The sequence below is a fragment of the Geotrypetes seraphini genome, chromosome 3, assembly GCF_902459505.1.
Source record: "Geotrypetes seraphini chromosome 3, aGeoSer1.1, whole genome shotgun sequence".
Lineage (NCBI taxonomy): Eukaryota > Metazoa > Chordata > Amphibia > Gymnophiona > Dermophiidae > Geotrypetes > Geotrypetes seraphini.
The window spans coordinates 146765807-146780667 of record NC_047086.1 but is presented as its reverse complement, the minus strand read 5'-3'; the positions used below and the strand labels follow the sequence as shown (position 1 = coordinate 146780667).

At 43.0% G+C, this 14861-nt stretch overlaps 1 protein-coding gene across 46 annotated transcripts in view; it reads right to left on the bottom strand.

Moving 5' to 3' along the window:
• TRDN (triadin) overlaps positions 1-14861 on the bottom strand; it is a 597259-nt gene that overhangs the window by 224443 nt on the left and 357955 nt on the right. For all 46 annotated transcript variants that reach the window (XM_033935829.1, XM_033935830.1, XM_033935836.1 and 43 more), the window contains one exon: positions 1774-1821. In XM_033935829.1, the coding sequence (XP_033791720.1) occupies positions 1774-1821 (48 nt within the window). The remainder of the gene's footprint in view (positions 1-1773; positions 1822-14861) is intronic.

Here is a 14861-nt window from a genome sequence, read left to right as displayed (position 1 = left end):
GTCAATCACACTTAGGTACCCATTATAGAATCACACCTAACTTAAAATGTAGGCACCTGTAATGTAGGCCAGAGTTTTAAAGTCCTAAATTATAGGCATCTAAGTCCTTTAGAGCAGTGGTTCCCAACCCTGTCCTGGAGGACTACCAGGCCAATTGGGTTTTCAGGCTAGCCCTAATGAATATGCATGAGAGAGATTTGCATATAATGGAAGTGAGAGGCATGCAAATCTGCTCCATGCATATTCATTAGGGCTATCCTGAAAACCCGATTGGCCTGGTGGTCCTCCAGGACATGGTTGGGAACCACTGCTTTAGAGAACCAAGCCTAGTGGCACTTAAGTCTTTCTTCACCCCTAAATGTGCCTATTTTGGTGTTAGGCACCATGTGATAGATGCCTATTTTTTGTAGAATTGTACCTAAAAAGATAAGCGCCATCTCCCAATTAAATTTTATTTTTTTCAATTATGAGCTTGTTGAAGCTCTTTATTGAAGCCAATTTACTAATTAAGTTAGGCGCTTATCTATGTAAGTGCCTAACTTTAGGCACCATTTATAGAATTCGGGTCTAAGGGGGGAATTCATCAAATGGTGCTACTGTGTTAGCATGTGCTAATCACATTAGCATATGCTAACAATTAGTGCAAACAACGCTAAAGATGCCCATTATATTCTTATAGGCGTCACACAATAACACATCTTTGAAATTGTCAATAAATAATCACACATCATACATACTGTCTCAACAGTTCTTATTAAAGTTCCTGAAATGTCCAGGTGAATCATATATTTTTTGTCAGTCTTTTATCTCAAAGCACCATTCCATTTAGATATTCATCATTTATTTATTTATTTTATCGTTTATATACCACTTATATCCTAAGTGGTTTACATTCAGGTAATTTATCATATTTCCCTATCTGTCCCGGTGGGCTCAAACTCTATCTAGTGTACCTGGGGCAATAAGGGGATTAAGTGACTTGCCCAAAGTCACAAGGAGCAGCGAGGGATCATCATCATACAATTCATTCCATCCTCCATATGTCTAGTTGTATACTGTGATTCTTCTAGACCGCTAAACACCACGATCAGTCTAGTCCGACACAGGTCTGTGTTTCGCTAACAAGCGTCTTCAGGAGCTATGACTGGTAAAGGTGCCCCCTTTTTTTTCTTGCGATTAAAAATATTTCATTTACTGGCAGCTACAGAGATAAGACACTTAAACCAGGATCTTCAACCAGCTAAGTTGCTATAAAAAAACAATGTCCTCTCAGGAACTTTAATAAGAACTGTTGAGACAGGGAAGGTTCTATATGCATGATGCATGATGTGTGATTATTTTGATTATTTCTTGACAATTTCAAAGATGTAATGTTATTGTGTGATTATTTAATAAAATGTTTAATGGTTTTTATGAATAGCTTTTTTATATGTTGAGAAATGAATATGCATGAGACATATTTGCATGCCTGTCTCCTCCATTGTATGCAAATCTTTCTCATACATATTCATTAGAAATAGCCTGAAAATCTAACTGGTGGGGGGCAGAGGGGAGTCTCCCAGGACAGGGTTGAGAACCACTGCTCTAGGCAAAGGCCTTCAATGCCACCATTGCATGATGACTGGGATCCTCTCTAATCCCACCTTTTCTCTACCCTGAGAGGTTCTTTAAACACTACCTCCACAGCATCTTTAGCCTTAGACCCTATGAAACCTACTTTCTAAAAGCTTGTAGGATGCACAACTCATAGGCAAATGCTTTCAATCAACGTACTTGGCAGATCCTTGGATAAACTTCTGTGTTCTAGCTTCTCGGTTTTAGCTGTGTGAAAATTGAGAAGATAGCCTTACATTTATCTTTAGTTTTAACAATTCAGTAATGAACAGGAATGTTACAGTTGAAATCATCTGACATATGAGCTTTTCAGAAGAAACACTAATAGTTCAATTAGAATCACACAAACATTATGATGGCTCTCCATTTTTCCACAATTAAAGACAAGTTGAGTACAGATTTTATACAATCTGGTGGTAATTTGTTTTATAACGGGATGCCGATTAGCATTTCTACAAACAAACTCAAGCTGATTTAATGAAAGTAACATAGGCACTAAGAATGGCCTGCCATTCGCAGCAACATAGGAAATTAAGCATTTGGGGGCAAATTCTATAAAGTACGCCTAAAGTTAGGTTCCTAATCGATATACCGAGCTGATGAGGCACCTAAGTTAATTGGTTGATAGGCTTAACCAGCACTAATAATTGGCACTCATAATTGCTGTTAATTGGACTTAATTGAAAGTTAGGTGCCTAACTTGAAAACACAATGTAGGCACCTAGACCAAAGCACCTACCTAAAAGTACCTAAAATGTTTTTGAGTCAGGCACCTGTTTTTGAAATAAGCGCCGTTGTGTACCTAACTTAGGCACATGCATTTAGGCCAAGAAAACTCTGGCATAAAGGTGGTACGCCTAAAGTTAGGACTCCTAGCGATGTCTAACGCCACTTAGGCAGCACTAAGCGTGATTCTATGCCTAACTTTTATAGGATCTTTTATGTGCATAGCGCCGCACTAGTCACTGCCGATGATTTAGGTGACCTGTATAGAATCGAGGCCTTTGGGTTCTATCATTTGCGAAAAGAAATTAAGTACAAGCGCATATTTAACACAATTATCACCTATATCGGCACAAAGACCTGGAATAGCCTCCTGATAACCATCAAAATAGAACCCTGTTATCTCAGTCTTTGAAAGAAACTTAAGACTCTTCTCTTTGAGACAATACACTCCATTGACAATCAATAGCTGCTTTGACTCAAAGAACACCATATCCTCATCCAATGCAAACTGTACTTCTAGGGGCAAATTCTATAAAAGGCATCCCAATTGTAGGCAGTGGTAGGCATCCTACCACTGTCTAACCAGCCAATTAGGACGCACGTTAAAAAAAAAAAAACAACACCCGAGGCAGGCAGCCTACATTGTAGGAGTTTTTGCGAGAAACGTAGAGCCACTTAAGCTCACCCAAGGCTATGCATGGGCATGGCTTCGCTCGGATGCAGCCTTAGGTGAGCTTCAGCAGCCCTAGGCATCTTCCTAGGACTGCGTTAGGCACCTGAAATGTAGGCCGGTAGGAGGAATGCACAGTCCCTCCTGCTAGAATCCCTGAAGGCCCTCCCCCACACACACACCCACAAAAAAAAATGACCGCAGCAAGAGGAAACATAGAAACATAGAATATGACGGCAGAAAAGGGCCTACGGCCCAACAAGTCTGCCCACTCAAATAACCCTCCCCTCTAAGTTCCTCTTTGAAGTGAGCCCACATGTTGATCCCATTTGATCTTAAAATCAGTCACGTTACTGGCCTCAACTACCTGAAGTGGAAGATTATTCCAACGGTCGACCACTCTTTCGGTGAAGAAGTACTTCCTAGTGTCACCATGGAATCTCCCTCCCCTGATTTTCAGCGAATGCCCCCTTATCGCCGTAGGGCCTGTAAGGAAGAAGATATCTTCTTCCACCTCAATGCGGCCAGTAACGTATTTAAACGTCTCTATCATGTCACCCCTCTCTCTGCGTTCCTCCTCCTGCCGCCATCCCCTGAAGATCACTGGCAGGAAGGATGCCTAGTCTCTTCTACCAGAAAACCCCCTGAAGATCAATCGCAAGAGGGATGCCCAGTCCCTCCTGCTGGGACCCCCTAAAGATCAATGACAGAAAAGATGCTGAACCTCCTGCCGGACTCCCCCCACCCCCACCCCGAAGATCAAATGGCAGGAGGGATGTCCACTCCCTCCTGCTGGAACCCCTGCTGAAAACTTGTCCCCACCCCACTCCCCCAAGCCCTCATGGATCACCCATAACTTTTTCTTGTAGGTTGGAGGAATGCTTACTACCTCCGGCTGGCAGGCCCACCTCCTGAGAATGGCAGGCCTTCCCCTTCCCGGTGTAACCTGGGATGCACCGGAGAGGGTTCTAAGGCCTTGATTGGCCCAGGTGCCTAAGGCCTCTTCCATAGGAGAGGTCTTAGACACCTAGGCCAACCAGAATCTTAGGCCTCTCTCCCAGTGCATTCTGGGATCCACAGGGCCTGGCCTAAGATGGTCAGATCCCTTAGGCTACCCTCTATGGGTGAGCTTTGAGTGCCATTTATTTGTCAAATTGGGTGTATAAGTTGTACAATGAGAGGGCATATAGGAAGAAGGCACACTATTTCTGAAAGAGGGTGTAATCTAACCTGATAGATGGAAACACCATGCAGGCATAAACCTGTGCATACATGCATGTCCTATTGGAAAAAGAACAGACCTTTCTTCCATTTACTGCACATTGTTCTCAAAGAGAGCTATTATTGGCAACTGACAAAATGAAGATGAATAATTATTTATTTAAGTGTTTATGTACCACTTATGACCTAAGTGGGGGTTTTTTTATATTCAGGTATTCAAGAATTTTGCTCTATCTGTCTCAGTGGGCTAACAGGCTATCTAATGTACCTGGGGTAATGGGGGATTAAGTGATTTGCCCAGGGTCACAAGGAGCAGCATGGGATTTGAATTCACAACCTCAGAGTGCTGAGACTGTAGCTCTTATCATTGCACCTGTGAGCATCAAATAGAGATGCAAAACAAAACATTTCTGGCTGTCCATCCCTAATAGGTACCTATGTACCTTCTCAAATAGGCTCTGAGAACTTTCCTTGTTCAGTCACCATTTAATACTCTTCAATGCACGGCCTGTAGAGATAATAAAATTTCTTTGAGTACTTATCTCACACGTTTCATTTGGAATAGATTGATCCACCTTGGAGTGCAAAACGTTTTTTGAAAGATTTTGATCGGAGGAAGTTCGGCTCCTGAAGAAGACAGTGAAACAGAGCTCTGTCGGGTACATTAGGGACTTACCTTAGCCAGTGATGGACAGATCCAGCTTCCTTGAATTCAGATAAGTTGGATTTTTTTTGAACTTTCATGATATTTTTGGTTACACTTTATTAGCACTTTTCCTTTATTATATTTTTGAACTTGAGGATTTTTCAAAAGATGGAAATGAATAACTTATAAACTGTCACTTATTTTCTTATTTATTAAATATCTCAGCCTTTAATTTCATTTGAAGCACGTTTTCTATCACTTATAGAGACAAATGATGTATCGGGCAAAACCATTTGAGTTTCAATAGCTATCACAAATTGCTCTGCCCTGGGGATACTGTTATAAAGCTTTTTATCCTAGCACAGTTCCCCGATACTGAAGTCTCTAAAAAGATAGTTCCTTTAATTTCTTGTTTTTCATTTACACATTTTTTTTTTAATTTTCACTGTCAACATCACCCCTTACTTGCTCCCCCGGTCCAGCATGTAGCTTTGTGAGCATCGCGGCCATCTTTTCCGAACCTCGCAGGCCGCTCTGCACCTCGGTAGCACGTTACCTCTGACGCGATCGAGTATGTCAGAGGAAACGTTCTACTGAGGTGCTATGCAGCCTGCGAAGTTTGGTACAGCCGGCCGCGATCCTCACGGAAGCAGCACCGACCCTCTTCCACGCTTTGGGGAGAGTCTTCAGTGGCTCGAAGCCCTCCTCCTGGCAGCCGCCGGCAGGGCCGCCGAATACAGCAATGGAGGGCAATCGGGGCGGCCAGGACGCATGCAGGGAGAGAGCTTGCCTGCGCTTCTCCAGCGGTTGGTGAGTGAGGGCAGGAGGAGGGGAGTGGCCAGAGTGTTCCCTGCCGCCACGTTCTAAAATAAAATCCGGCCACGGATCAGAAAACACAAAACCCTAAGTGTGCATGCACGCTTAGGATTTTATTATATAGGATTTAAACAAATAAGACAACCGGCAATTACACTATCAAAAACTTACAATGTCACCCTAATTTATATCATCTAGGTTTCTTGTATTCCACTGGTTCTGAGCACAGCAACTCATGTGTGTTTGGAGAGCATGATATGATATCAATTAATATTTTTAGCTCTAACGCTGCTTTGAAACCCCCCCCCCCCATAGTATAGCACCAAAGAAAAGACCATCACTAGTATTTCTTTGCTACCAAAGCTCCTCTCTGTCTTCATGCAATGCCTCAGTCATCCTTTCCAGTGAATGGTGTAACCTATCCGGTACTTGAAACCTTCCATTGTGTCTTTTAACCATCCCTTCGCTAGGCTCAGGGATGTACAAATCTAGGTGGTCCAGATTCAAGGAACCATATGACTACTTGGATCAGTGACCTCACAGGCTGAGAAACAGAAGAGCATTTAAAGGCCCGTGGCTTCCCCCCTCCTCACAGCGAGGCGAGAAGCAAAGGGGGCCGCGCACCGTACCTGTGTTCAGCGGGCTGATGAAGGCTTCCAGCCACGGGCTCTAAGGTGCAATGTCCGCTGTGGGAAGATTAGAGACGCTCCTCCGGCAATGCCTGGCAGGAAGGACCGAGAGCCGCCTCCGCCGCCACCTAATACATCCACGGAGGGCAATCAGGGCGGCCAGGACACATGCAGGGAGAGATCTTGCCTGCACTTCTCCAGCGGTTGGTGAGTGAGGGCAGGAGGAGGGGAGTGGCCAGAGTGTTCCCTGCCGCCGCGTTCTAAAATAGAATCCGGCCACGGATCAAAAAACACATCAGCAGGGAACACGAAACCCTAAGTGGGCATGCGCGCTTAGGGTTTTATTATATAGGATTATAAGTAGTAGTACAGAAGTTTATAACTTGCTTAAATTACATAAAATCTGTCCATACAAAATATATCTGGTCAAAAGTATAAATCCTGTTAAAAGAATGATCAGGCATTGAACAGACAAGTAATAGTGAGGAATCTTTGTCTGATTGGGTTTCATTTCAATGGTTTTGTTAAGTTCAAGGCATTCAGTTTCTTTGCAGTGCAAGTGCTCCTCACAGTGTTCGGTTTATATACACATTAAATGCTTCTTCCCTGTAATTCTTGTCCTTTATTTTTTAAACATGGTTTGCATTTGGATACTAAGCATAGCGATGGAAAGTCCTCCTCTCTACCCCCACTCCTTCTGCACCATACTGGTGCCCTTCCCACCCCCGTACCTCATAAAATCTTCACCAGCACGAACTCTTCTCCAGCCTGCTGCTTGCGCCGGCTTTCCTTCTGGTCCTGAGACCCGGAAGTGATTCCATAGGTAGCCAGGCCAGTGCAAGAAGCAGGCTAGAAGTAGTTGCTTGCGCTGGCAAATATTTTAAATAGATACTGAGGGCGGGAAAGGGAGGGTTTGAACAAACTTGTAGGGGTAGGGGTGGAGAGGTGCTGGTGTCCCCACCAAGATGGCGCCCAGGGCGGTCTGCCCCCTTACTACGCCACTGGACTCTCCCCCACATTCACTGAAAAAAAATGTGAAAATTCTATTCATGCGAAACCTTTTATCACTTTGGGGGTAAGAGTGGATTTTTTTCTAATGTTTCTCATGAGAAATCTGGAGTTCAGCAATAAGTGAAGAACTGGTACTATGTGTTTTACTATTTAGTTTAATCTGATTAAAAAAAAACAGCAGTAGCAAGATTATAAATAATGTATGTATACTGAAGGGGAGAGATGTCTACAAATGGGTAAAATGGATGTGCATGGAAAATAATTTCAGGTCAGTTCATAGAACATAGAAACATGATGGCAAATAAAGATCAAATGGCCCATCCAGTCTGCCCATTCACAGCATCCCCTATCTCCTCTGCTCCCTATGAGATCCCATATTCCTATCTCATGCTTTCTTGGAATCAGACAAAGTCTTTGTCTCCACCACCTCTACTGGGACTTATACTGGGACTCTATTCTGCACATCTACCACCCTTTCTGTATAAAAGGATTTTCTTAGGATATGGTTATCATCATAGACAATATGATGAAACCTTCCACCTAATGTGTGGTGGCGGCCAAAAAAGCAAACAGGATGCTAGGAATTATTTAAAAAGGGATTCAGTTCTGATCTCCTTATCTCAAGAAAGATATAGCGGCCCTAGAAAAGGTTCAAAGAAGAGTGACCAAGATGATAAAAGGGATGGAACTCCTCTCGTATGGCTCTTCAGCTTGGAAAAGAAATAGCTGAGGGGAGATATGATTGAAGTCTACAAAAACCCTGAGTGGAGTAGAACGGGTACAAGTAGATCAATTTTTCACTCTGTCAAAAATTACAAAGACTAGGGGACTCTCGATTAAATACTTTTAAAACCCAATAGGAGGAAATTTTTTTCACTCAGAGAATAGGTTAAGCTCTGGAACGCATTGCCAGAGGTTATGGTAAAAGTGGATAGCATAGCTGGTTTTAAGAAAGGTTTGGACAATTTCCTGGAGGAAAAGCCCATAGTCTGTTATTGAGAAAAATAAGGGGGAAGCCACTGATTACCCTGGATCGTTAACATGGAATGTTGCTACTCCATGGGTTTTGTCCAGGTACTAGTGACATGGATTGGCCATCTTGAGAACGGGCTTGATGGGCTTAATTGACCATTGGTCTGACCCAGTAAGGCTATTCTTATGTTCTTATGTTCTTAGTTCAGCAAAAATCTAAGAAGCCAACTAGGGGTGGTGGGTGGGTTGTGAGAATATATGTTTGCTGTCCTTGGAGAACACCTGCTATAGGAAAGCATCTATGCTTTCTCTGAGGATAAATAGGTTCTTATAGGTGGGACTCCCAAATTGCTAGGATCATATCTCTGGAAGAGACTGAACTTGAATATAGAGGAGCATGGCGAAATACAAGAGGGCCATAGGAAAAGTTGGCTTTTGGTAGAAAACAGATTCTGCAGTACTGCTTTCCCAAACTGACTGTCTCTTCTAGATTTGTGTTCTAAACAGTAATAAGAGGTAAACATATGTATTGAAGACCAGATAACCACTTGTCAGTAAAAGCAGAGCAGAAATGAGCTACCGAGGGAGCCATAGCCCATACGGTATGGGCTGTTACACAGCTTTGCAGTGTCAGCCTAGACTGAGTATACGTGAAGGAGATACAATCCACTGGCCAAGTAGAGATGGTTCTCTTGGAAACAACTATGCCAAGTCTATTAAGGTCAAAAGCCACAAAGAGTTGAGAGAGCTTTCTGTGGGGTTTAGTTAGGTCCAGGTAGTATGCTAGAGCACACTTGCAGTCCAAGATGTGAAGAGCTGCTTCTCCAGGATGGGAATATGGCTTTGAAAAGAAAACAGACAAAACTATGGGTTTGCTAAGGTGAAACTTTGAGATCACTTTAGGGAGGAATTTGGGATATGTTCTGAGGACTATCCTAACATGATAAAATCTTGTGTAAGGAGGATCTGAAATAAGTACTTGAAGTTCACTTACATGGTGACTGATAAGGAGGGCAACCTTCCAAGTTAGAAGTTTGAAAGAACAAGATATAAGAGGCTCAAAGGGAAGCTTCATTAGAACAGAAAGAACCACATTGAGATCCCAAGCAGCAGGCAGAAGTTTGATAGATGGTTTTGTGTGGGATAGGATCTTCATAAAATGATTTATCAAGGGATGAACAGATAAAGGTTTCTTGTCGAAAGTAAGTAAAATGCACTGATAACACTAAGATGAATGCTAACCGAGATTGGGTTTTTTTTAGATATAGAGATATAGAAAGTAGTTTAACATTGATGGAAGTGGGCAGGTGAGAGGTTCTAAAGAAAGTAATGGACACCAGGAAGAGAATTGTGTCCACTTAAAGTGATGACAATGCTGAGTAGAAATCTTTCAAGATACTTCTATAACAGCAGATACTGCAGCGGAAAAGCAGAAAGAATCTATTTGGAAAAAGAAACCATTCTGTTAGTGCTAACAAATGGGGTTTGGATGAAGAAGCACCTTTTCATTCTAGGTTAGCAGTGTTGAAAACGGCTGTAATTTCCATCCATTTTGAGAGCAGAGCCAGTATGGGCAGGAGTAACTACATCCCTAGACCACCAGAGATTTTAAGATAGGTCTGAAGGGGGCAACTACAGGTGGGCAGGGGAGAAAGGCAACTCCTGTTCAGAGGTGAGGGGGTAGAGAGGGAGGGAGACAAGCAGGATAAAGCACAAATGTTCAGCTTCAGCAGAAAACACATGGTCATTTTCAACTGAAGTTGAAACTCTGGTCATAATAGCCTTTCTGCCAAAACTGAAACCAGGCAGAAAAAAGATTTTGGCCAGTTTCAGCACTGTAACCAAAACCCAAATCTAAATTTGGTTGGCTTTTAATGGGGTTACTATTTTTGCCTCACCCTGCAAATATGGACTCACTTGTATGTCTTGCTTAAACAACAATCCTTGTTATTGGAGTTAAACTTACTGTATATTTTTAAAATCTATTTATGGTAGTGTAAGTCGATGCTAAATACATAATGCAAATAAGGGCTTAACTACTCAGAAGTCATCTCTGTGTCAAAGATCACTGCTAACATACATTTCTTTTATAACATTTATTATTTATTTAATTAATTTAACTCATAATGAACATTGATATCTTTGAGATTTTCTAACAGTTTAATATGAGCATTAGGAGTATCAAGCTTCAGAGTCACCGGAGCCTATATTCAGACCGCAGCAGTGAACCTAGATATTAAATGCTGGGGTCATATCCAGCCACCAGCTTTGAATTCCCTGGTTAAAATCAACCATTAAAGATGTAGACGGCCTGCCCCTTTTAAGGCGGATCTATCTGGCTGTTAGCCTTAGCTGATCAGCCAATGAATATTAGTGGTGACTAGTTATGTCATGTGACATAGGTGGTCACTGGCCAATCCACTGACTAGGATATTCAGTGGTAGATAACCAGTTATCTCCTGCTGAATATCAATTGTTAGCTGGCTTAATGGTATTTAGCTGGCCAGAAGCCATTCCTGGCCAGCTAAATACTGCTGAATATCGGGTAGATTATACATAACTCATTTGCCATATTGTGGTCTTTGCATATTACCTGCCTCTGCCAAAGTGTATTGGTTTGCTCAAGGAAATGTCTCATAATAAATGATTCAGAACAACAACGTCTTGGAGTTGCCTGACTTATTGAGATAATGGCCATTGTGAATAGAGTGGAGCTGCAAATGGCCTCCTGAAGGATTACGGTTCCAGCCCTATATACTCCATTATCTCAAGTACAAACTTAGGGGCATGTTTACTAAAGGGTATTTTTGTACTTTTCATATGTTCTGTGCAAAAATGGTAAGCTAGTGGGATGGGGCAAAAGCAGTCCCCATCCATACCTGCCATGACCTCCAGTGATAGTCTTGTGGTACTTCTGCTAGGGGTTAGCCTTCCATATATAACAAAGAAAAATCCTTAGCAGTAGTACCATCCCTAGCAGTAGTACCATCATGGAGCTTGGATATTGTTGCCAGACTAATGGGGCAGGTATAGAGGGGGACTGATTCTGCACTTTGAATATTGTGTGCAATTCTAATTACCACATCTCAAAAAAATATATAGTGGAATTAGAAAAGATACAGAAAAAGGCAACAAAAGGGAATAGGTTGACTTCTCTTTGAGGAAAAGCTAAAGTGGCTGGAGATCTTCAGCTTAGAGAAAAGACAGCTTAGGGGAGATATGACAGAGGTCTATAAAATACATGTAGACATGAATGACTTGTTACTTTTTCCAAAAATACTAGGACTAGGGGGTATGCAATGAAGCTATTAATAAGTAAATTTAAAACAAACCATGAAAATTTGTTGCCAGAGAATGTGGTGAAAGCAGTTAGCTTAGCAGTGTTTAAAAAAGGTATAGATAATTTCTTAAATTAAATGTCCATAAACCATTATTAAGATGAACTTGGGTAAATGCACTGCTTATTTCTTGGATATGCAGCATGAAATCTATTTTACTTTGTAGGATCTTGCCAGGTACTTATGATCTGGATTAGCCTCTATTGGAAACAGGATACTGGGCTTGATGGACTTTGGTCTGTCCTAGTATGGCAACTCATATGTTTTTCTATTTTTATGCCACATCCCATTAGCTCATCAGGGATAGGTTCTTAGAGGATTCTGTGTGCGTGGAGGACTGACTGGTCCTTAGGAGAAAAGATGTGAGAAAGGGGTGAGGCTTTTCTCTAACTTCTCGTTAAGGGAAGGGGTCTTTCATTGAAGGGAGATTGGATGGGGAAGGGGTTATTTTGAAGTGGGGGTCAAATCAGGGATCAGATCTGGAGATGATATTGAAGGGGGAGATTGGATATGGAGGGGAGTTGATTGAGATGGGGAAATATGTTTTTGGGAGGGAGGGTGCGAGGTGTGTAGTACCTGACACTTCAAATGTGCAAAAGGACTACCAGTAGTGCTGGCACAGTCAAAGCCTCCTTTTCAAGTGGCTCAAAGTGCAGTTGTGCTATCAACAGTCATGACAGTTAAAGCTAGCTTTCATTAACAGCCGCATCGCTGCTTCACCCCTAAGTCATATCCACTAAGTTACATTAAGCAGCTAACACAGATTTTTGCTGTGCAATCTGTTTTAAAGTGCATTAGAGGTTAGCATAGATTTGTGCAAACCACTAATGCCTGGTAAAACTCATGCTAGCAGCTGAATGGAAGATTAGGTTCTTATCTGTATATCTTCTTTCTGTTTATACACATAAGAGTCTGTACTCTAGGTAAATATCTGGTCACAAACTGCTAGAGAAGGATGTCATTCACATCTTTCAGCTCCTCCTCTTTTACTTCGTGATGTCTCACAAGGCTGCCCCATGAAGTCTCAGCAGCCATTTTGAAAATCTTTGGACCGGCAGGGGCAGGAAAGAGATGGGCTCCTTCCTGCCTCTGAAGAAGCCACAAGACCACCAGGGATGATAAAGTAGGCCATGGTGGGGGTTGTGTCGAGGGTTGCACCACGGAGTGGGGGTTAGACGGGAGGGAGGGACAGATGTCATGGGAGGGGAGAGATAGAGGAACAGATGGCAGGCAGAGCAGGGAGAGAGGGATGAATGGCATAGCGTAGGAAGGGGGCAGGGATGTAGCAATGGGCAGGCCTGGCCTCTCCGCCCGCCCAGCCACGGAGAACTTTTCCACACCAGTGGCAGAGAAACAAGCTGGGCTTCTGCAGTCCCTGCAACTCCCTCTCTTCACTCTCCAGCTTCAACGGGTCAGAGTCAGCAACAGTGATCTCTTAAGGCTGCCTGCCAGTAAACTGGAAGCCTCTCCTCTTCTACTGTTACAACTTCCTGTTTCTGCTGGGGGCAGAATACACCAGAGAAGAGTCTTCTGGGTTACTGGCAAGCAGCTTGTGGTGATCGCTCCCGCTGACTCTGATCCGTTGAAGCCAGTGGAGAGTGAAGAGAGGGAGGTGCAGGAGCCCATCTTGTTTCCACAACACCAGCAAGAAAGAGAGTTAGCTGTAAGTGTGCTGGGGAGGGATAGGAAGGAAAGATGTTGCACACAGGTTAAGAAGACAAGAGAAGAAGGATTTTAGGACATAAGGTGGAGGGGAGGAAGGGAGAGATACTGCAACGGAGTGGAGAGGGACAAGAAAGGGAAAATGTTATATATGGGATAGAAGGGAGGGAGAGAGATTGCAAGGAGAGGGGCAAGAGATGGAGAGATGTTACAAATTATGGTGGAAGGGAGAGATTTTTGATCCAGGACACATAAGAGGGGAAGAGAGATGGTAGTTAGTGGGAGAGAGGCAGAGATGCTGGACATGGCAGAGAAAGGGCAAGAATGCTGGGAATGGGGGAAGACATTGGGGCTTGGGGCTTGGGGGAAAACATTGGACCAAGGGTGCAAGGAAGGGAGAGGGAGAGAGAGAAATATGTTGAACATAGGGGTATATAAGAGGGAGGGAGAGATACACAACAGATTTTAACTTTTAAACTAGTGATTGTAATATGTTTTGAAATTTACATCTACTATATAGACTTAAAATGTTTATTTGCAATGCCTTAGACTCATAAAATTGCATAAAATCATGTTTTTGCTTTGAGCTGGGAGATGCGGGGAAGATAATTAAGACTGCGGGGATGGGGCTGAAAACTGCAAGGATGAAGATGAAAAAGGCACTTCACTGCGGGGATAGTGAGAGGATTGGAATGAAAATGTGAGGACAGTGAGGGGACAGGGATGCATTTTGTCCCTGCGTCACTCTCTATTTCTGAGCTTTTGTTTGCATGGCTCAAGAAGAAAGATGTGTCCATTCATCATGTCGAAGCAGACTTCCAAATACTTCAGGTTTTGGGTCAATTCTAGATGACTCTTTTTGAAGTTGACAATACAGCCCAAATCCTGTAGGAGACATACCACTTGCCGCACAGCTAGCTCACCCTCTGACTTTGATGGAGCTCTGATCAGCCAATTGTCCAAGTATGGGTATACCTGTAATCCCATCCTGTGGAGGTGAGCTGCAACCATCACCATCACCTTGGTGAAGATGCATGGAGCCGTTGACAACCTGAAGGGTAGGGCCACAAACTGGAAATGCCTTTGCAGGTCATGGAATCTCAAATATTTCCTGTGGGCCGGGAAAATGGGAATATGAAGGTATGCTTCCATCAGATCTAGGGAGGCTAGAAATTTCCGAGATGCCACCATCACAAATACTGACTAGGTTGTCTCCATGTGGAAGCATGGCATTATGAGGGCCACATTTACAGACGTATGGTCCAGAATCGGTCTACAGTCTTTGGTGCTGTTTTGGGCACTATGAGGTATATGGAGTATCTACCAGAGTCTGATTCTTCATCGGTGATTGTTCTATGATGTGAATATCTAGCACTGTTGTTCAGGCACTGGTCTCCTTGTCTGGCCATCTGGCTGGAGAATCCACAAACAGATCTGGGAGAGGGCGATAAAACTCAATCTTGTGACCCTCCCGAATAAGATCTAGTGCCCAGCAGTCTGAGGAAATTTGCTTTTAGACCCTCCAGAATGTCAACAGCAGTCCAACAATAGTCTTG